At 41.7% G+C, this 21,154-nt stretch overlaps 1 protein-coding gene, 1 long non-coding RNA gene and 1 pseudogene across 13 annotated transcripts in view; 2 read left to right on the top strand and 1 right to left on the bottom strand.

Annotated features, from left to right (window-relative positions):
• Positions 1-6,571, top strand: part of LUC7L2 (LUC7 like 2, pre-mRNA splicing factor) — a 60,017-nt gene extending 53,446 nt beyond the window's left edge. For all 12 annotated transcript variants that reach the window (XM_025982150.2, XM_072762916.1, XM_025982155.2 and 9 more), the window contains 2 exons: positions 1,870-2,061; positions 5,584-6,571. In XM_025982150.2, coding sequence (XP_025837935.1) covers positions 1,870-2,061; positions 5,584-5,761 — 370 coding nt within the window. In that variant the 3' untranslated portion in view covers positions 5,762-6,571. The remainder of the gene's footprint in view (positions 1-1,869; positions 2,062-5,583) is intronic.
• Positions 4,288-16,525, bottom strand: LOC112907003 (uncharacterized). Its single transcript, XR_012002452.1, has 4 exons — positions 15,170-16,525; positions 14,545-14,653; positions 4,781-6,787; positions 4,288-4,364 (listed from the first exon to the last, which is right to left on the bottom strand). It is a non-coding gene; the product is annotated as an uncharacterized lncRNA (long non-coding RNA).
• LOC112907002 (synaptosomal-associated protein 23-like) lies at positions 10,343-11,235 on the top strand (annotated as a pseudogene).
• Positions 16,526-21,154: the final 4,629 nt, after the last annotated feature.

Below are 21,154 nucleotides of genomic sequence, written 5' to 3'. Positions count from 1 at the left end.
GTTAAATAGCTGAATACATTTTTTTTAAAGATTTTATAGAGCAAGTGAGGAGTGAGTGAACATGGGGGCGAGTAGGAAGTGGGGCTGAGGGAGAGGGAGAAGCAGACCCCACTGAGCAGGGAGCCCAACTCTGCCAGATGCCTAGCTGACTGAGCTACCCAGGCACCCCTAGTTGAATACATTTTTGAAAGGGAGTGGGTTATTGAAGGGAAACTAAAATTTTTATTAGTTTATATCTTTATTTTCACTTTATATAAGTTTATTATTACTTATCCCTTTGTACAGAGATGACCAAAAACTTTAAAGAGTGCTTAAATCCTTAAAGAGGATAAGAAAACACTTTCTGTTGACTTTTGGAACTAAAATTTTAGGGCTTTTAGAAGGCTTTAGTATTTACTAGCTGCTGACAGTTTTTTGCTAACTGAGGAAGGTGGGGAAAACATGGTTTATCTCATTTTTAACTTTTCATGTGCAGTTCCCATGAGTCCATCCCCACGTAGAACGCCCTTTCTTATTGTCAGAATCTAAGTACTCTTAAGTTTAAAGAGTAACTATTTCTCGAGAACTTTTCTCTGTAAACTAGAGCATTTGTTGTTATAAAAGAAAAACATGCCCAGTTGTGTCAGCCAATTTATATTGTTTCTGAAATCTAGGATGAGAAGTGGAAACGTTATTTGGTGATACTATTCTTGTTTACTGGTTGATCAATGCAAATTAGTCCTTTTGTTGAAAAAAAAAAAAAGATACTTAAACTGTGTACATAGAACATCTTCAGATACTGAGGCTAGGAATTTATTTTCTACCGTTCCATTCTCAGCCACTTTTCTTGTGATTACAATAGTCTCTTTGCTGTCTCTTAATTTCTGGACTTGTCCAATCCCCTTCATTACCTCTGTTTTTCACAAATCAGCCTGAATGAACCCTTTAAAAAGTGAAGTAAATTATATCAACCCTCTGTTCAAATTCTCCAAAGGTTTTCCATTTCACTTAGGGGAAGTGGAAATCCTCACTATAGCTTTTAAAAGTAGAGTGATCAGTCTAAGAATGGGGTGGTAGGTACCAGTTTATATTTTGTGTCAGCATATTTAATAGCTTCCCCCTGCCCTTCATATAATTTATCATTGAGAGAGCATCCTGGTTTGCATTAAAAGGTATGTGGTCATCCTGCCTGTAAGACCCCTGATTTATTCCTGGTGCTCACTTCATTTTACGCAAACAGGTATTTTTAGGTTCTCTAGCATTCTGAACTTTCTTCAACCTCAGGGCCTTTGCTCCTGTGTTCCCTCTATCTGAAGCACCTTATTTTGAGATGGCTGATTAGCTGATTACTTTAGTTCATCTTTGTTAAATGCCATTTTACCAGAAAAGCCTTTTCTACCTATTTGTTTTTCTACCTATTCTTTATAAAAGATGACCACCTCATTTCTCTGTTGACCTTTACCTTTTTATTTTTATTTATTTATTTTTTTAAAGATTTTACTTTTTTATCCATGAGAGAACCCGAGAAAGGCAGAGGGAGAAGCAGGCTCCTCACAGGGATCCTTATGTGGGACTCAATCCCAGGATCATGCCCTGGGCCGAAGGCAGGCGCCAAACCGCTGAGCCACCCAAGGATCCCATTTTTATGATATTCTTGATTTAAATCTGTACAATATTGATTGACTCTGAAATTAGTGTTTTTTTATTTTGAAATTCTAGTATGTAGTTACTATGTCAGCATCTTATTTTGGTGTAGATTTAGCCAACTAGAAATAGAAATGGCATTAAGTCAGGATGTTGAGAAATCATTTGTCTTAAAAGAAGAGGCTTTAAGTAAAGGAGAAATGCATTGCTGAGAATGTTAAAAAGTAAAGCAAATGTTTTTTGTAGGTCCAGGTCCAGAGAGCATCGCAGACATCGGTCTCGCTCCATGTCACGGGAACGGAAGAGGAGAACTCGATCCAAATCTCGGGAGAAACGCCATCGCCACAGATCCCGCTCTAGCAGCCGAAGCCGCAGCCGCAGCCACCAGCGAAGTGGGCACAGTTCTAGAGACAGGAGCAGAGAGCGATCCAGGAGGAGGTACTGAGGTGTCCATAAAAGGATATGGAACTACCTTTATGGTTTAGAGTTGGAATACTATTGGTTTGAAACTTGCATCTGGTCACATGTACACATTTGTGAGTGTATAACATTTTTTTCCCTGATTATATGGGTAGTTAAAGAATACACTTAGGAGCCAGAGTAAGAAATTGGAACCAATATGTGCTGCAGAGGTTATTGCTTTTTCTCTGCTCAGTGTATTTTGGAAAAAAAAGTACTTTGTGGGCAATTTTAGGTACCAGTACTCAGTTTTTTCAGTGTGTATTGGCGGATTGGGAGTTCTGAGAAGTCCTTTCATTTAAAGAGTTCAGCTTTGTTTGACTTACTGTTTTCCAAACCTCTTTGAGCTGGTGCACTTTTTCAGAGCAGACACATTCTGGTATATTGTTTTATCTGCAGTATAGGTATGCATTGCTATATATAGTTAGCTTGGTGGGGTGGATTCAGAATTTGAGATTAGACTTTCTTGGCATGAAAACTTGAAAGGTGCAAGGAGGGCAGATCTAGAGTGTGGTGTGTTGAAGGACCTGAATGTCAGGACAAAGGATTGGAATGTGGTAGAGCCTTAGCACTCACAAGCTCCCAAAACTTCTCAGGTCACAAGATGGTCCTTAAGCCAGGTTATTTCTATGGAACATGAACCATGCTTATAATTGCTTTTTTCATGTCAATTCTTCTTGAGCATATATGTAATAAACCTTTTTTGAGTGCCTAGCACCTACTAGTCTTAAATTTTCTATCACTTACTCTCCATAAAGCCCATGGTAGAATTCACAGTCTTTGGGGGAGGGGGTGGAGGAGAGGGAAGCCTTTCCTTAAAACCACTCATAGGTGGAGTTGTTGAATAGGCTTTCACTAAATATTTTCTTCCTTATATTTTTGCCTTGTTCCAGGTAGTTCTTTCCCCCCCTCCCCCAGCTTTATTGAGGTATGATTGACAAAATTAAAAGATATTTAAGGTGTACATTGTAGTGATTTGAGATGTGTGTGTATGTGTACACACACACACACACACAAACATTATGAGAGGGGTCCCAACCAGTGGTTAATTAACACATCCTTCACCTCAGGTGTTTATCCTTTTTTTTTTTTTTTTTGGTGAGAACATTTGTTCTACTCTTGTTAGCAAACTAGTTCAAGTAACATTAATCAGTAAGAATTATATACTTGCTTCTATACTAGGCCTAGTAAAAAAATAACCCAAGAAGTATACCATAGTTGAGCAACTTTATTCAAGTTAGAACATAAGACTAACATCTTTTAACATATAAAGTGCTACTGTGTACATCCAGAGTAATACAAGAGTTTAGATGAGGGAAATACCAGAGAAATAAAAATGGCTTCAGCTAGTAGGTAAAACCAGGTAGTAAAAAGATATTTGAGATGGACTGAATATCACAGATCAATGTAGAAATTTTCCCCTGTGGTTTACCTGAACTGTATATTTTAAGAGTCACCCTACTGGTTGATGGAAGGCCTAGGGAGTTTGTTTTGTGAACCTGCCCACTGGTCATTGTTTCTGGTATCTGTGAACTCTTAAATGTCTTTATTAAATGGGGGTGGGGATGGAAGGGAGAGGCATGTCTCCTCACTGGGGATTGTGTTATCCTAGTCCCTAATGATTCCTGCATTTTTGAAGTTGTATAGGACAGTTTTTCATTATCCTACATGACACCCTTAATATTTTCAGCATGTTCATAAACAGGTTTATTTTTGTATAACTATTAAAAGTTTTTGCTTTTCTCAAGAGCAGTTCTAATCTCGGCAACTTATTCTCTTTCAAAGCAATCTTCTGTGTTTTTACCAAAAATTAGCAGCCAATTGCTATATATTTGAGTTTAATTTTCAAGGTAAAGGTCCAAGTTACAAGTCTTATTACTATATGCTTTTCCCCAACTGTGAAATACTGGTCTGATATAATTCTGTTGGTGACATTTCCTTGGCAACAGCTATCTTAATAAATGAGGACTTACTTGCATTTTTCTACTTCCTGGTCTGTTCAAACACCTAGTGCAGACTTGAGAGACTACTTGGGTTCAGTGGCCTTTGGCCAAAGATCATTATCCTGTCCTTCCCCATCTTTGAAGTACCTGTGTTATCAGGATTAGTGGTAATTTGATTGACATAGTGTAAGTAAACTGCTTATGGATGGGATGTTGTAATCTCTCACAAAATCCTAGTTGATGCTCATCTCATGGTTATTTTCCAGTTAGTACTGACCTGAGACTTACCTGCAACTGTGTCTTTTAATTCTTAGGCATCATCTCTCTCCGTATTCCATTCTTAGAAAGATTTTGGAGAGGATTAGTATAACCAGATATGCACTGTGACTCCCCCCGCCACACACACACATCTTTTTAAAAATCATGCTTATTAAAAAACAAGTAGAATACTCAAAGTTGACAATTTTGGTTTAATCTATACTCAGTTTTAGAAATAATGTTGAGAAAGTTTTTCCTGCCTTAGAAGTTCAAAGTATTACTTGACCCGTGTTCAGAATTAGGATCTGAGGCCTGGTTAAGTGAGATGATTATATAAAAAGTACTATGTCACCTTTAAGAACCAAATAAATGTACTATATATTACAGATTCAGATTCATTCTAGATGTTGAAAGTATAGATTTTTATATTCTGATCCCATAATATCCTTTGCTTTTCCTTCTGATTGAATCTCTGATATGAGCTTGTTATCACTTACCTTTCTTAATGAAATTGAATATGGGAATGGAGAGATGATATGAAGAAACCATTATGGTTAATCAGGATATAAGATGATCATCTTTCTGTGTCTTCCATTCTTATTTTGGTTGAATAAGCTCACTCAGGAAGAATAAAGAAGATTGCAAAAATAATAAAGGGTTATTTAAAGCCATGTCATTGATTAGTTCTCTTATCCAAGTCAAGTATTGGCAGACTGTTGCCTGCAGGCCAATCTGGCCTCATAACCTGTTCTTTGAATAGCTAGGGAGCTATGGGTGGTTTTTACATTGTTAAAGGGTTGATAAAAAGAAAAGGAAGAAGAATACCCCCTAAAATAATTGAATCTCTGGCCAGACAGCAAAGAGAAAAAGGTCTGCTGACCCCCTCCCCCATTCTACATCCTTAGTTTCCACCCAATTTGGAACCTCTGTTTTGTTTTTTAAAAAATTAGTTAACACTTTGATTTTTTTTTAAGGTATTGTCTCTATACTATTTTTATATCAAATATATTTGCCATTAATTGGAAAACCTTTATGATTGCCTCAGATAATGAGAATATCCTCCATTAAGTCATTATTTTAGCTTATGGTTTCTGACCCTTAGCTATTTGTTTTCACCCATCTCCCTTGTCAGAATGGGTAGGTAGTGAGTGCTCCTTTCGGTCAGAAAACTGGCTCCTCTTGTCTTTCTTGGATGTATTCTGTATAACTTCAGCTATCAGTACCTTAATATTTATCCGATTCTTTCATTTGGATATTGGGTTTCCCAACACATTTTGCTCCTCAAATTAATATTTTTCAGATCCTCAAAAGAAAGATTCAGAGACCAAGACTTAGCATCACGTGACAGAGACAGGAATTCAAGAGACAGATCACCTCGTGACAGAGATCGAAAAGATAAGAAGCGGTCCTATGAGAGCGCTAATGGCAGATCAGAAGACAGGAGGAGCTCTGAAGAGCGCGAAGCAGGGGAGATATAATTAGCTGTGTACATATCCTCAATCCTTAAGCTTCCTATGGAGTTACATACTATTGTTTAGTTTACAGCTGTTGGGGGTAACAGTGAGAAGTTCCAGACTCCGATCCAAATAGGCTAGATGCACAGTATCTAACTTGATCTGAACTGAACTTGTTTCCCTGATGAAGCCTAAAAACTACATCCATAGTTTCTGGTGAACCTGTAATGCGATTCTGAAAGTACAGTTTTATATAATAAGATGCCGATATCTTTATTCTTTCTAGTAGGAGTGATAGTGAACGAATTGTGTTGCTTGCCTTGGGAATTTTTGAACATTTGTAAAATGCTGTCTTCCTTTCTAGTCCACAAACAACAGCTTTCAGAATTTTTCTTTTTAATTCTTCTTCCTCTGACTTTTGTATCCCCTAATACCTCCACCCTCTAATTATAAGAGAAAGGGGGAGCAGGGAAGCAATATAACTTCTGTTCTAAGGTTCTGTTCTCATTTATTACTAGCTGATTACAGAGCATTTATACTGGAAAGTGTGCTGGAGAAATTTAAATACTGAGAGGTTTTGTTTTGTTTTACGGTGCCTATTTAGAGTTGGAAGTTGAACAGCTGTTGCATTACATACTTTGCTTTTTTATTGAAATTTTGAAATCAAACATGTCTTGATTTTTCTGTTCTATTGCTATGTTCAGGATGTTTTGGAAAGGGGGGTGGGGGCAGGGACTCTTTCATAAGCACTTGTTTTATTTTGTGTGTGTGGAGTATAAAGGTTACAACCTTATTGTAAAAAATAATAAAATGAAACAATCACCACCACCGTCATTAAACTGTAACTTGTCTAGTAAATTGTCACTAGAACTATTTGCTGTGGGCATTTCTTCTATTCTGTTATATCATTATTAGTGCCTTACCGTGCAAGGCACCAAAGGAAATAAAACATATACTTGCCAAGATGAACTGTTGGTCCACTTGGGCCCCTTGCTGACTGTACTCTAGCCTCTTCAGGACTGTAACAATTGCTGTGGAGAAGGACTAGACCTGCAAAAGCAATGGAGTTTTTCTGGGCTTTTTTTTTTTTTCATTCAGCAAACATGGTGTGATAACACTTTCTCCACTGAAGAGCTCCGTACTTACTAGTCATTTTATACCAGTGATTTTAAACAGTAGTTGGCAGGTATCACACTTGTGATTCTAGAAAATCTAGTAACAAATATTTACTGTCTGTGTTACAGTAAACTAACCTCCCCTCACCTTCCAAGAGTTGTCTTTGGTCGCGAGTGTGACAAATTTAGTATGACTCAGGTACGTGGGCCACAGAGGTAAACTAATTCTAAGTTTACTAAGTTGTGCATCAATAACTGAAGGTTTCTTGCCGTATTTAGTTCCACACACTCCAGTTTATGCAGAGTTTAATCTGAGACCCATCTCCCTTAGTGGCCCACTTTCTTTTAATCTTGGTTTCTGAAAAATTATTTTGTATCTATCTACTTTGGATGTAATACCTTGGGGTATGGAGTAAGATCAAACAGGTTGAGCTGGTATGTGCAAGAAGACTGACCAAACTCTAAAACATTGGGAAATGTTTTAGCATTGTTTAAGTGAAGCTTATACTTCTCTGCCTAATTATATAAATGTTTATTAGCTGTTAATGCAGTTCTCATTTGTAGGTAGTACAGGCTACATGACCATCTACAGGACAGCAGTAGCCAGTGAAGGACATCACTTGGGGTTAGGCTACCATGTTAGATAACTTCAGCTGCCTGGCTCTCTAACAATCCCATCTTAAAAATCCTTTTAGAACAATTTTGTTGCTTAGGTACTTCTAGTATTTGGAATGAACAATCTACATTTTTAATCATTCTTAAGCCAGGGCAGCTACTCTGAATTAGAATAACCCTAAAATCTCATTATCCTTTAGAAGGTCAGTACCACATCCTCCATACTGAGAAGGACCTTAAGACTAAAATAACAATCAAACCTGTTATATACTATTTACACACAGTTTTATTCAGGGCAACTTATTGACAGAGGCAATTGGGTAGGTGGATAGATGATCCAGGGCACTGGGCAGCTGTCTTCTACCCCTATTTTCTAAGCCATATTTTCAGCTATCTGGACCTTAATCCTCCCAATTTTTTGGAGCAAGGAACATGATGGTGAGGTCACAGTTATCTAAAGTATGGAGGGGAAAGATGGCAGCAGAAGACCCTAGGCTTGCCTCATCCCACAAATTTCTCCCACTCAATTTCTTGAGTTCTTGGAACCAGTAAGACTTAAAGCCAGAAGTTGTGTTAGCAGGTGGGGCTCTGAGAGAGTTCAGTCTGGAGGCATTGCAGCTTCTCTTGGAAAGAAGGCAGACAACCTGAGGACAGACACTGTGGAAACGGCAATCCGAAGAGTTTGAACCGGTGGAACCCAGCAGGGAGATTATTTTATCTTCTCACAGTGTGACCGAAGACAGCATTCACAGAGCTATCTCTCTAAGAGCAGAGAAGCTGGCCGGCCCTTGCCCGCTCACACCCCTCAGTATAAACACCTGCAGGAACCAGTGCAGCACCTACACTGATTGCCTAACTTGCCCCACACCCCTGTGCTTCAGTAGAACTGCTCTTCTCAGTCAAGCCTGCTTTAGTCCAAGTGGAGTGGGCCCCCCTTATCCAGAAGACCAGCACAACCCCTTGTCCATACCATCTCTCCCAACCAGTTTTATAGGGCCTCATTTCCAGTGAAGGTGGTGACAAGTTTCATCTCACAAGCTGATCAAAGCACACCTAAAACTCTCCAACCAAAACATTCAGGCCAGGGGCCAAACACTGCCCACAGCAGGCAAAGAGAACTTCTGCAGACAAAGGGCCTAAAGGAAAGCTGAGCCAGAACACAAAAGTACAAAACACAGCACACAGCACTGTGTGAAGCACCAACCAGGCCCTGGGCACTACATGAATTCTTTATAAGGCTATTACTTTCAGGAGTAAGAGACATAATTGGCGAACCCAGAGAACCAGGCAGGGACTTAGAGAAAATGAGAAGGCAGATGAATTTATCCCAAATCAAAGAACAAGGCCAGGTCATGACCAGAGACCTCTAAGTGTAAAAGAAGTAACGTGCCTGATGAAGAATTTAAACCAGGGATCATAAGGATATTCACTGGGATTGAGCTGGAAGACATCAGTGAGACCCTTAACACAGGAGTTAAAAAAGAATAAAAGATGAGTGCAATAAATGAGATTAGAAGCATGCATGATTTAATGAACAGGCTGGAAAAAGAGCAACAAATCAATGATTTCAAGTAATAGCTGAACAAGAGAAATTTTACAAAACAAATTCTACAAGACTTAGGGAACTCCTTGTCTCCATCAAATGTAATAACATTCATATTATAGAAGTCCCAGAAGAAGAGACAGGGATACCTGGGTGGTTCAGTGGTTGATTGTCTGCCTTTGGCTCAGGGTGTGATCCCAGGGTCCTGGGATTGAGTCCTGCACTGGGCTCCCCGTGGGGAGCCTGCTTCCCTTTGCCTATGTCTCAGCCTCTCTCATGAATAAATAAAATCTTTTAAAAGAGAGAGAGAGAAGGGGACACAAAGCTTGTAGTAGCTGAAAAATTTCCTACTCTGGGGAAGGAATCAGACATCTAGTTGCAGGAGACACACAAAACACCCATCAAAATCAACAGAAGCTGGCCAACACCAAGACATTGTAATTAAATTTGCAAAATATATTGATAAAATCTTAAAAGCACCAAGACAAAATAAATCTGTTACTTACAAGGGAAAACCCATAGGCTATCAGGTTTTTCATCAGTTAAAAGGGGAAAATGCAGCCATCAATACTCTACCCAGCAAAGCTAGCATTCAAAATGAGAAATAAAGCATTTCCCAGACAAAAATTAAGGTTCAGGACCATTAAGCCAACCCTGCAAGAAATACTAAAGGAGACTCTTCATAGAAGAGATCTAAAGTAACTGTGGAGGTAGGAAACAAAAGCGTGAAAGTGACTTTCTATTAAAATCAAGGAACTCACAAAATAAAAGATGCAAAATATGACAACACATACTAAAATGTGGGGCAGGATAGGAGTCTAGCATGGGTTCAAACAGGAAGCCATCAACTTAATATGTATTAGACTGCTATATGCAAAAGGGGTTATATGCAACCCTAATGGTAACCATAAATCATAATATAAATATGCAAAGGAGAAATTCAGACTGCTTAAGAAAACCAGCAAAGCATGAAAAAAGAAAGCATCAGAGGAAATCCCATAAACCACCACAAAACAATAAAGTGACAATAAATGCTTGTCAATCAATAATTTGAATATAAATGGACTAAATGCTCCAATCATAAGACATAGGGTGACTGAATGGATAAAAAAACAAAAAACAAGACCCATCCAAATGTTGCCTACAAGAGTCTTAAAAAAATTTTAAGATTTTACTTTGAAGTAATCTCCACACCCAACAGTTGGCTTAAACTCACAACCCCAAGATCAAAGAGTTTCATGCTCCACCGACTGAGCCAGCCACGTGCCCCAAGAGACTTTTAGACCTAAAGACACCTGCAGGTTCAAAGTTAGGGGATGGGGGATCTGGTGTGCATAGGTGCTAGGAGTACACAACTCCAGGTCCAGTCTGGGCAGTGTACAAGTCGCTGCGGCTCAAAGAGGCATGGCCAAACTGCTTGAATATCTGCATTTCAGTTTCTGTGCTTACTGAAAGTTTTAATTCATCATGGATAATCTGTCATCAGAAGAAATTCAGCTCAGAGCCCACCAAGTTATTGGTGAGTTTCTGGAAAGTACCAAGAGAATCCTGGGTTTAGCTATTGAGTCTTAGGATACAGGAATTATCACTTATTATTAATACAAGATTATCACTATGCTGGATGAACAAGGGGAACTAAACCGCATAGAAGGCATGAACCAAATAAAGAACGAGAGAAGCAGAGAAGACTTTAATGGAACTCAACAAGTTCTGTGGCCTTTGTGTCTGCTCCCTTAGTAGGACAAAGAACTTTGAATCTGGTAAGGCCTACAAGGCAACATGGGGAGATGGTGGAGACAACTCTTCTAGTAATTGAAGAATATTAGTAATGAATATATTCTAGTAATTGAATATATAAGCAGCCAGCCAAGCGACAATCAGCCTCAACAACCAACCTCTGGAGCAGCTGGTGGTGGATACATTACTTATAACTAATGATGCCAGAGAAGATGAGATGGAAGAGAACCTGACTCAAATGGGCAGTATCTTAGGAAACCTAAAAAACATGGTCCTGAATTAGCCAATGAGATTGACACTCAAAATGAACATGTAGACTGGGTCACAGAAAAGGCTGACACCAACAAAGACTGTCTTGATGTTGCCAATGCCAGAGCAAAGAAACTCATTGACAGCTAAAGCTGCTGCTGTATTTCTTTATCCTATATTCACTTCTGTAGCTCCTCCTTCAAAGTCATTACCTTTACAGAGTTTGACAGTTTAGTTTCATGCTCTTCTAAATCAGGAGACAATGCAAGAAGGGCCAGGAGTACTGATCCGCTATTTTTTTAGATTCCCTTTCCCTTGAAAGGTATACTACCACCCAGACTTCCTTGTAATATTTTTTTTTCTTGGTTCATATTCTCCCTCCACATTTACGTTAGCAGGTTCTTTTGTTTTCAAGATTTGGAAGCAGTGCCAAAGACAGCCATGAAGGAGGAGGCTGGAGGCAGGGGTGGAGTGCGAAGAGAGGCAAGAAATAAGAGGTTGTTACCTCAGTAAACAAGTAAACAGTAAAAAAAGTAAAGTTCCTGCAGGCCACAAAGCAAAAGTTGCATAGCCACAGTAAAGATCTAGTTGGGTTTGGGTTTTTGTTTTTTTTTTTTTTAAGATTTTATTTATTCATGAGAGACACAGAGAGAGGGAGGGGGCAGAGACACAGGCAGAGGGAGAAGCAGGCTCCATGCAAGGAGCCTGATGCGGGACTCAATCCCAGGACTCCAGGACCTTGCCCTGAGCTGAAGGCAGGCGCTAAACCACTGAGCCACCCGGGGACTCCCAAGTTTAGTTTTTACTTTAAGTTGCAGTTATTGCCAATTTAGGCTAATACTTGGTTTCAAAACTCTTATACACAATATTTTCGTTATAGGTCACAACCTGACCACCTTTGCTCCAAAAAGAATTTTCTCAAAGCTCAGTTTCTGAATTTTGGTGATTTGTGTATGTACATAGTAATCCCATTTCATATTGCACCATATAGGAACACTTTGTATAAATGAACGGCTTTTTTCTATTCACAATAGTAGTATCATGGTCCTATTACATGCCTATTAGCCTGGTAAATTTGTCAGTCTTTGAAGAAAAAAAAAATGTAAATATGTATTGTAACATGAGAGCTTATAAAGCAGGGCTTAACATTTTTTGGAAAAGCTTGACAAAGTATACTGTGTGAATTCAGATTTACCTTAATGCCAAGAATTATGTTTAGACAGGAAAAAAGAAACTTGTTTTGATCTCAGGTAGAAAAATAGGTTGCTTTGAGTTTTTTGTAACTTTAGACTTTAAAAAAGCTAGAATTTACTCCATTTAACTAAAAGTGATTTGGAAAATTATGCCTTTGGTTTAATTATTATTTCATTATCATTCAATTAGCCTTGTGGATTGAATTATGTCCAGAATCACATTTATTTAGATCCTGAACAGTGTTTTAAGAATCTCATTGGTACTTGTCACCTTTATTTAAGAACTAGTGTCTGCACACTTCACAGCTCTTGATGTGGGTTCACTTGACCAATAACCATTGCCTGATCTTTACCATTAAATTTTAGAACCTAAAAAAAAATGGAGTGAACGGAGAAACATTTATCATTCAAGTGGATGTCAAAAGAAAGCAGGAGTAGCAATATTTATATTGGACAAACTGGACTTTAAAACAAAGACTGATAAACGAATTCAGTAAAGTCACAGGACACAAAAATCAGCATACAGAAATCTGTTACATTTCTGTACACCTACAACAAAGAAGCAGAAAGAGAAGGAATCTCATTTATATTTGTACCAAAAATAGTAAGATACCTAGGAATAAACAACCAAAGAGGTGAAAGACTCTCAAAACCATAAAATACCAATAAAAGAAATTGAGGCTAACACAAAGAAATGGAGAGACATTCCATGCCTATAGACTGGAACAAATATTGTTAAAATGCCTATATTACCCAAAGCAATCTACACATTTAATGCAATCCCTATCAAAATACCAACAGCATTTTTCATGAAACTAGAACAAACAATGCTAAAATGTGTATAGAACCACAAAAGACCTTGAATAGCCAAAACAGTCATAGGAAGAGCAAAGCCAGAAGCATCAGAATTCTGGACTTTGAGTTGTATTAGAAAGTTGTAGTAATCAAACAGTATGGTGCTGGCATAAAAATAGACATATAGATCAATAGAATAGAAAACCCAGATATAAGCCCACAATTATATGGTCAGTTAATCTTCGACAAAGGAGGCAAGGATATCCAATGGAGAAAAAAACATCTCTTCAACAGATGGTGTTGGGAAAACTAGAGAGCAACATGCAAAATAATGAAACTGGACCACATTCTTATATCTTACAGAAAAACTCAAAATCCATTAAAGACCTAAATGTGAGACCTGAAACCATAAAAAGCCTAGCAGAGACTACAGGCAGTAATCTCTCTGACATTGGCCATAGCAGTGTTTATCTAGAGAGGTCTCCTGAGGCAAAGAAAAACAAAAAAATAAACTATTGAGACTACATCAAAATTAAAAGCTGCACAGCCAAGGAAACAGAACAAAAAGACTACTGAATGGGAGAAGATATTTGCAAATGACCTGTTCAGTAAGGTGTTAGTATCCAAAATGTATAAATAACTTATTTAATTCCACACCCCAAAAATAAATAATCCAATTTAAAAATGGGCAAAAGACATGAACAGGCATTTCTTCAAAGACCATTTCTCTCCAAAGATGGCCAGCAGACACATGAAAAGATGCTGAATATCACTCATTATCAAGGAAATGCAAGTCACAACTACAAGGAGATGTCACCTCACACCTGTCAGAATGGGTAAAGTCAACAACACAGGAAACAAGTGTTGGTGAGGGTGTGGAGAAAAAGGAATCCTCTTGCACTGTTGATAGGAATGCAAGACTGATGCACTGTGGAAAAGTGCACCGTATGGAAGTTCCTCAAGAAGTTAAAAAATAAAACTATCCCAGGATCCCGCAGTCACACTGCTGTGTATTTTCCCAGAGAATACAAGTACACTAACTCAAATGGACACACGTAGCCAGTGCCTATTGGGAGCATTATGTACTACATTGGCCAAATTATGGAAACAGCCCAGGTGTCCATAGATTGGCAGATCAAGAAGATGTGATACAATGGAATAGTACTCAGCCATAAAAAATAATGAAATCTTGCCATTTGCAACAACATGGATGGATCCAGAGTATAATGCTAATAAGCAAGTTAAGGCAGTCCAGGACGAGTACCATATGATTTCACTCATGTAGAATTTAAGGAAAAACAAGCAACAGGATAAATGGGATAGGGCAGCATGGGGGTGGGTGGGAGTAGGGGGTAGGGGTGGCAAACCAAGAAATAGACTTCTAACTGTAGAGAACAAACTGATGGTTACCAGAAGAGGGTGGGGAATGGTTTAAATAGGTGATGGGGTTAAGGAGTACCCTTCTGAGAAGCACCAGGTGATGTATTGGCATGTTGAGTCACTATGTTATACACCTGAAACTGATGTTGTATGCTGACTGGAATTTTAAGATTTACTTACCTTAGAGCGAGTAGGGATGGAGGGGCAGAGAGAGGAGACTCTTAAGCAGATTCCTTAATGAGTGCAGAGCCCGACAAGGATCTTGACCTCACAACCCTGAGATCACCACCTGAGCCGAAACCAAGAGTCAGACACCTAACTGACTGTACCACCCAGGTGCCCCTGGAATTTTTTGTTTAAGATTTACATATTTTAGAGACAGCATGCATAGGAGGGAGGGGGAGAGGGAGAGAAAGACTCTGCAAGCCGACTCCACACTGAGCACAGAGCCAGAAGTGGGGCTCTATTTCACAACTCTGAGATCATGTTCCAGGCCAAAACCAAGAGTCAAATGCTCAACTGAGCCACCCAGGCACCCCATGTTAACTTCAATTTAAATTTAAAAAGTGTCACCAGCTGTGTGCCAGTAGGTAGCACAAGATGGAAGGCCAAAGATGGAGTCAGTGTTGTCAGCACTCCTACAGTCCACCCCCTATATCTTTATGGCCCATGTAACATTTGTGTGCCATTCTCTCTGACCCTAGAGCCCGATACTGGGAAATGAGTTGCAGCCCTAAGCCACAGCAGCAATATAAACTGCAACAGGAAATGCCCCAGCCACCCAGTAAAGAGGTCCTTTCCTCACCCAGCCATTGGAGGGAATGTGAACTTCAGCATAAGTGGTGGTCCATGACAGGAAGACGTTACCCAATGTAGGAGGAAGGGACATGAATGCAAGCCTAGGGACGATAATACAAATGTCTTATAGACCACAGACATGGCAAATCTTTCTTATAGACCACAGACAACAGGTGGGTGTTCGGTCCTCATTAGCTAATACCCGCCCTGGCTTTTCAACATTCTTCATTTTTGATGACCACTCTAGCTACTTCCTGCTGAAAAGCAGCATAGATAAGATTTGACGGATGAAAGTGCCTTGCATCTAATTGCAGACATTCCCTAGTACCAACTTGAATCCTCAGCCTTCATGGAGCCATTATTTTGGAGCTCTGGTGTATAGACTTAGCATCTTATTCTGTATTTCATAATGTGGTCAGTTAAGTCAGTTCAGTTAAAGGGTTGTCTCCTTTCAGAAGGCTGTCCTACCAGTGGGTTCTCAAAGTCAGGCCTGTCCTGTGCAGTTCAGTAGAAAATTAGCCAGATCTGCAAGGAAACCAGAGGAATTCAGGATCCAGCCTATTTTATAGGTAAACAGTCATTCAAGGATGATCAGGACTAGAATGTAGCTCCCATAAAGATGTGTTACGGAAACTTTTTTATTCCCTCTCTAAAATCACTCTGTCAAAGGTAGCCAAGTTAAGAGTTACATGTTTGTGGGGTGCCTGCATGGCTCAGTTCGTTGGGTGTCTGCCTTTGGCTCAGGTCATAATCCCAGGGTCCTGGGACTGAGCCCCACATTGGGTTCCCTGCTTGGCAGTTCCCTGCTTTGGTTCCCTTTTCTGTTCCCCCTGGTCATGCTGTCTCTCTGTCAAGTAAATAAAATTTAAAAAAAAATTTTTTTTGTTTGTAAAGCAAATCCAGTTTTAACAAACTTGGTCCAATTATTTACATATGTGCAGCAAGAGTAGTTATTGGCTGTATAGGTTCTTTTAAACCCACTTTGCTAAAGCATCTCATAAGGAATTTCAGATTGAGCCTATAACAGTTTTTCAAGGCTAAGAGCCAAGCCAAGTACTTGCCACCTTGACTTGCCTATGGATACCTGTAGAATTGGGTTACTTCCTTCTCAAGGTCCCTAAAATATCCTGAAGTTCTTGAGGCTGCCAGGTAATGACCCTCCTTACTCACCTGGTAGGGCTCCTGGGAGTCTTTGTAAGCAAGGTAAGACTGATTATTTCCACAGGGCTTCTTGGGCTCCATAACATCAACCGTAGTTCCTTCATGCTGTATGGTCATATTTGAGCCTATGCACGTCTCTCTCAAATAGGACATTCCAGGGGATCCCTGGGTAGCTCAGCGGTTTAGCACCTGCCTTTGGCCCGGGGCGCAATCCTGGAGTCCCAGGATCGAGTCCCACGTCGGGCTCCCGGCATGGAGCTTCTCCCTCCTCCTGTGTCCCTGCCTGTCTCTCTCTCTCTCTCTCTCTCTCTCTATATATATATATATATATGTCTATCATAAATAAATGAATCTTTAAAAAAAAAATAGGACATTCCAGTCAAACCCTTGGTAATATAACCAGTGTTTCCAATGGTGTCCTGTTCCAAGGAGAACAGAATCTTCTGGGGTTTATTCAAGTAACTTCAGTTGATTTCCCATTTTGTCATTGATGCAAGCTGCAGCCAAACCCTTCCGAATATGAAATTCCTTGTAATTCACAACTCACACCTGGCATTAAGGACCCCCCCAGGGCCTGTAGTTGTTCTACTACCGTTTTTTTAAGAAAGCCCCTTGTTGGGGGCGCCTGGCTAGCTCAGTTGGTAAAGCATGTGATTCTTGATCTTGAGGTTGTAAATTCAAGCCCCATGTTGAGTGTAGCGATTACTTAAAAGTAAGAAAAAGAAAAGAATGCCTCTTGTTGGTTAGCAACCCAATTGGCTTCCCTTTTTAACCAAGGCATATAGAGATCCTTTGTTTTTTTTTTTAAAGGTTTTTTATTTTTAAGATCTCTACACTCAACATGGGGCTTGAACTTACAGCCCCGAGATCTAGAATCACATGCTCTTCCAACTGAGCCAGCCAGGTGCCCCTTGAAGGTCTTAACATTCGCAGTAGATGGAGAATAAAAGATGTCCAAGCCTGTAATCCCTTCACTGAGAGAATGGGAAGGTTTGTATTTTATCAGTGACCACTTCAGCATTATTTTTGTCTTACTGACTAGATGATGCCCAGGAACTTGACTGACTGAATCAGACCTTGAATCTTGTCGGTATTTCCCTCCCATCCTAGTGACTAAGGACAAGTCAACACATGTTAACATCATCTACATAATGATAAAGCACCGTTGCCTCCAGCAGCATTCAACTAGGGAACCAGCAGCTGTATAGGTTCCCAATTTGTGTGACCCACGAGGAGAGGCTTCACTACTTAGCTACACAAGCTGAATTCACCGGTTGTAGTTAGACCCCGGTCCTGTAGGCCCCTCCCAATACACTGAGGAATGGGGGAAATATGCATGAGAAAACACTGGGGAGGAAGCCTGCTGATCTGTAGGTAGAGGCCAACTTGTCTGACCTTGATAACTTGACCTTCTCCCCCCAATTTTGAGGGGTTTCCATAGATCAGTGTGTAGTCAGCACATTGTTAGAGCAGGTACAGTCTGTTAGTGCGAGACCAGTAAATGGTTAATTCAGCCTGGGGCCTCTGCCCGGAGCCTCTTGATTGCATGCACTAGGGGACAACACTCGCCTGCCCCTCCTCTCTAGGGATGGGGGTTAGCAGAGGCAGCTGGTTGCTGACACACCTGGCGGTTTTGAACTTCCTTCAAGGGAGTAACTACTTTGCCTTAGGCAATGCCTTCCAGCCGCTCAGCAAGACTGAACTGGGTTGTATTTTCTCTTGGGGTCCCAGACAGCAGACCCTGCCACAGTTACTCACAAGCAGCCCAGATGGCCCCCTGTCCACCACTCTGTCGTGGGCAGGAGCCTCTGTTTTTCACCCTATTTCCCTTAGGAGGGATTCTTCAAGTTTTGCTTAAATCACCACGAAGCTACCAGAGAAATGGGCCGATCAAGCATTGCCGCGAGGACAGACCCAGGTCCTCCGCCACGGGGGCTGACTGGCAGATCCAGGGCTCCAGCCCAAGGAAGAGCATCATCCCCCCAGGCCTCTGAATGTTGGACGTAACCGGCACGTTGCATGACCAGTTCACGTGTAATTTCTCGTAGTTCTTCGACAGAGGCCAGGCTGTCTTAATGCCAGCACTTATCCAGTCAAATTAGCTAAGCGCCTGCGATGCTCACCAGTGCCAGAGGCATGGAATCCTCGTTGCAGGGCGGGTTGAGCAGTGACCAAGGCCTTTTTTTTTGACATAGGAAACCCATGTAACATGGTACTGTCCCCCCAATATCCCACAGTCTAACACCCAAGCTGCCATCCCCCTCCCCCTTCTGCTTCCTCCGCCTCTCAGGTAGCATACATGACAACTCCTTGGGCATTTTAACGCGTCTCCGCATTCACGCACTGGCCCGAAATGCTCCAGAGACCCGGCCATCTCTCCCCACGTGGCCATGGTTGGCCACCTTGGGACGTGGGGCCCCCCAGCCGGCCCCTCCCCCGCCCTCCCCAGAGACCACCTGCTCTCCCCCAGCACGGGCCTTGACCCAAGCTTGCTATGTCTACAGTATCTTGCTGACCACACCAATTGTTAAAAGGTGGAGGAGGGTCACTAACGTATCCTCCAGCCTCAGAAGGGACTTCTAGAAAACCGAAGCCAGCCACTGAGTTTTATGCAAGGTAATTTCTGCGGACAGGACGGCTGTGCAGAGCACTGGGCAGCTGTGCGCCACTGCTGCTCTCTGCGCCTCGCCCCCCACAGCCGTCCAGACCTTAACCCCCCTCCCAGGAGCATGCGGGGGAGGCCCTGGGGTGGTTACCTTCGGGGTGGCCCTGTGCCAGGGGCCGCAGACGGCGTCCGTGTCATTGGCACTCCTCCGCCGTCTTTCTCCTGTACATTCCTGGCACTGCTGTGTATCTGGTGCCTGTAGCAGAGAGGATACGTTTGGTCACCTTTGTTAAAAGCCTTTGGTCCTCTGGGGACATCATGCGTGTTTCCTCTGTCGAGGCCTTTGTTCTGCTGTCATCAAGCAGTTCCCTCAAAGCTGGAACTCAAGGAAAAAAACCCCTCTGTTTCTAAGTAGACTTGTTTGTTTTGTTTTGTTTTGTTTTGTTTTGTTTTTTGCAAGAAAAACTTTCTTAATCCTCTGGTAACCCTAAAACTTTGTTTTTGTTTTGTTTTTTTTTTTTCAAGAAAGACTTTCTTACTCCTTTGGTAACCCTAAAACTAAAGTTTACTTTATCGTTTCCAAGTTCCTGTTTTTTTCTCTCCAAGTCTCATTTCAAGAGTCTGCTTTTATTAACTGTTTAATAATAGCTTTCAGCATTATCCCATTGAGCCAGTGTGCACTGCCGTTTCAGCACCTCTGTCCGCGTGGTCGTTTGTCAGTGTGACAAATGAGATTATTCAGTGTGGTATCTTGTAAAATGATGGTTTTAAGTAATGGCCCATCTTTATTATGCTAAGTTTTTATAAATGTTGGTGACAGTTCTAACAATCAGAATTCATTTTAGGCTTTCGAACGTTAAAAATCCAAGTAAATATTATATAGTTTAAAAGATATATACATATCCACGATGGGTATTCAGCTGGTGTGTGCTGGTGGGGATACACCATGGAAGCACGTCCCTCCCACCGGTAATTAGCGGCTGCCCTGACCCTGAATGCCCTGCCCGCACCCCGAAGCCCGTCCTCCCGTCTCTCGAGGTTGATGTCTGGCACAGTGGAGGATCTGCAGAATCTTGGTCCACCACAACACGCTCTACCGACACAAATATTTTGAAAAACATTGTCTTTCCCATCTGAAAAAAAACAAAGCCATTTACAACATGATTCTATTAATACCTTGACTATTGGTAATTGAGATTTTCCCAGAGTATAAGGCAATACAAAGTCGCCCTCTGTTTTCCTTTCTGTTGCTTGTTCTAATTTGAAAAACCAAACCAAACCAAACCCCAGCTTCAGGGCAGTTAGGAAGGGCAGGAGAGGGCTGAGAGGACTGGATGTTCATGGCGGAGGCCGGCCTGGGGGACCCAACCAGGCAGGTCCACCAGCAGAGTGGTGCAGGGGCCGCGGTGCGGAGGGCCTTGTGGGGAACTGGCTCGAGCAGGGGATGTCAGATGTTCTGGGTCTACAGGTACCTGTGGAGATCAGACCAAGCTACTGGCCAGCAGGGCAGGGCTTAGGCTGAAAGCAGGGCACTCAGCCTCGCAGAACTGGGCTCTCGGTCAAGGGTCCAGCACGAGAAGGCCACACAGAAGCCAGAAGCTGGCACCAGCACCAGAATCTGCTCCGATACTGCTTCGGAAGAGTGGCTGTCAAGGGCACAAATCCGTGCGCTCCTGTCCCTGGATACCAATGTTACGGCTGTAACATTACATTCAACTCCAGTGGGCTTTGACCCTGGTCTCTGCTGGCTCCCGTGATGGGTTCCATGTGACCGCTCCAACTGTGGTTGGCACCTAAGCTTTGACAGCCAGATGGGGAGAAACCATTACATTTCGTATCTCAAAGAGCAAGGCACCTTTTCCCAGAAGCCTTGGGCACGCTTTCCCTCCCATCTCTGTGCCCCAGACTCGGTTGTGTTCCCATCTGGGAACTGAAGTGAGCAGAGCAGTGACATCCCCAACTGCATGAGGCCGGGGCTTCTGAACCAGACCCTGGCCAGGGGCCTGGGATCGCAAGGTTGGCAGGACTGGCTTAGGAGTATCAGGTGCCTCCCAAACTGTACCCCCCACTTGCTCCTGCTCCCAGACTGGGGTCACTGCCAGACCACACAGGTGCTGCACAGTGGAGGGGATAGGGGAGTGAAGTGGACGGGGGAGAGACAACCCCAGTCTCCGTAGCGATTCCTCTGCTTGAGCACCCACTGTGGGGTGGCAGCCAGACCAAGTG

Source organism: Vulpes vulpes, chromosome 7, assembly GCF_048418805.1.
Source record: "Vulpes vulpes isolate BD-2025 chromosome 7, VulVul3, whole genome shotgun sequence".
Classification (NCBI taxonomy): domain Eukaryota; kingdom Metazoa; phylum Chordata; class Mammalia; order Carnivora; family Canidae; genus Vulpes; species Vulpes vulpes.
This window is presented reverse-complemented; position numbering and strand designations above follow the sequence as displayed.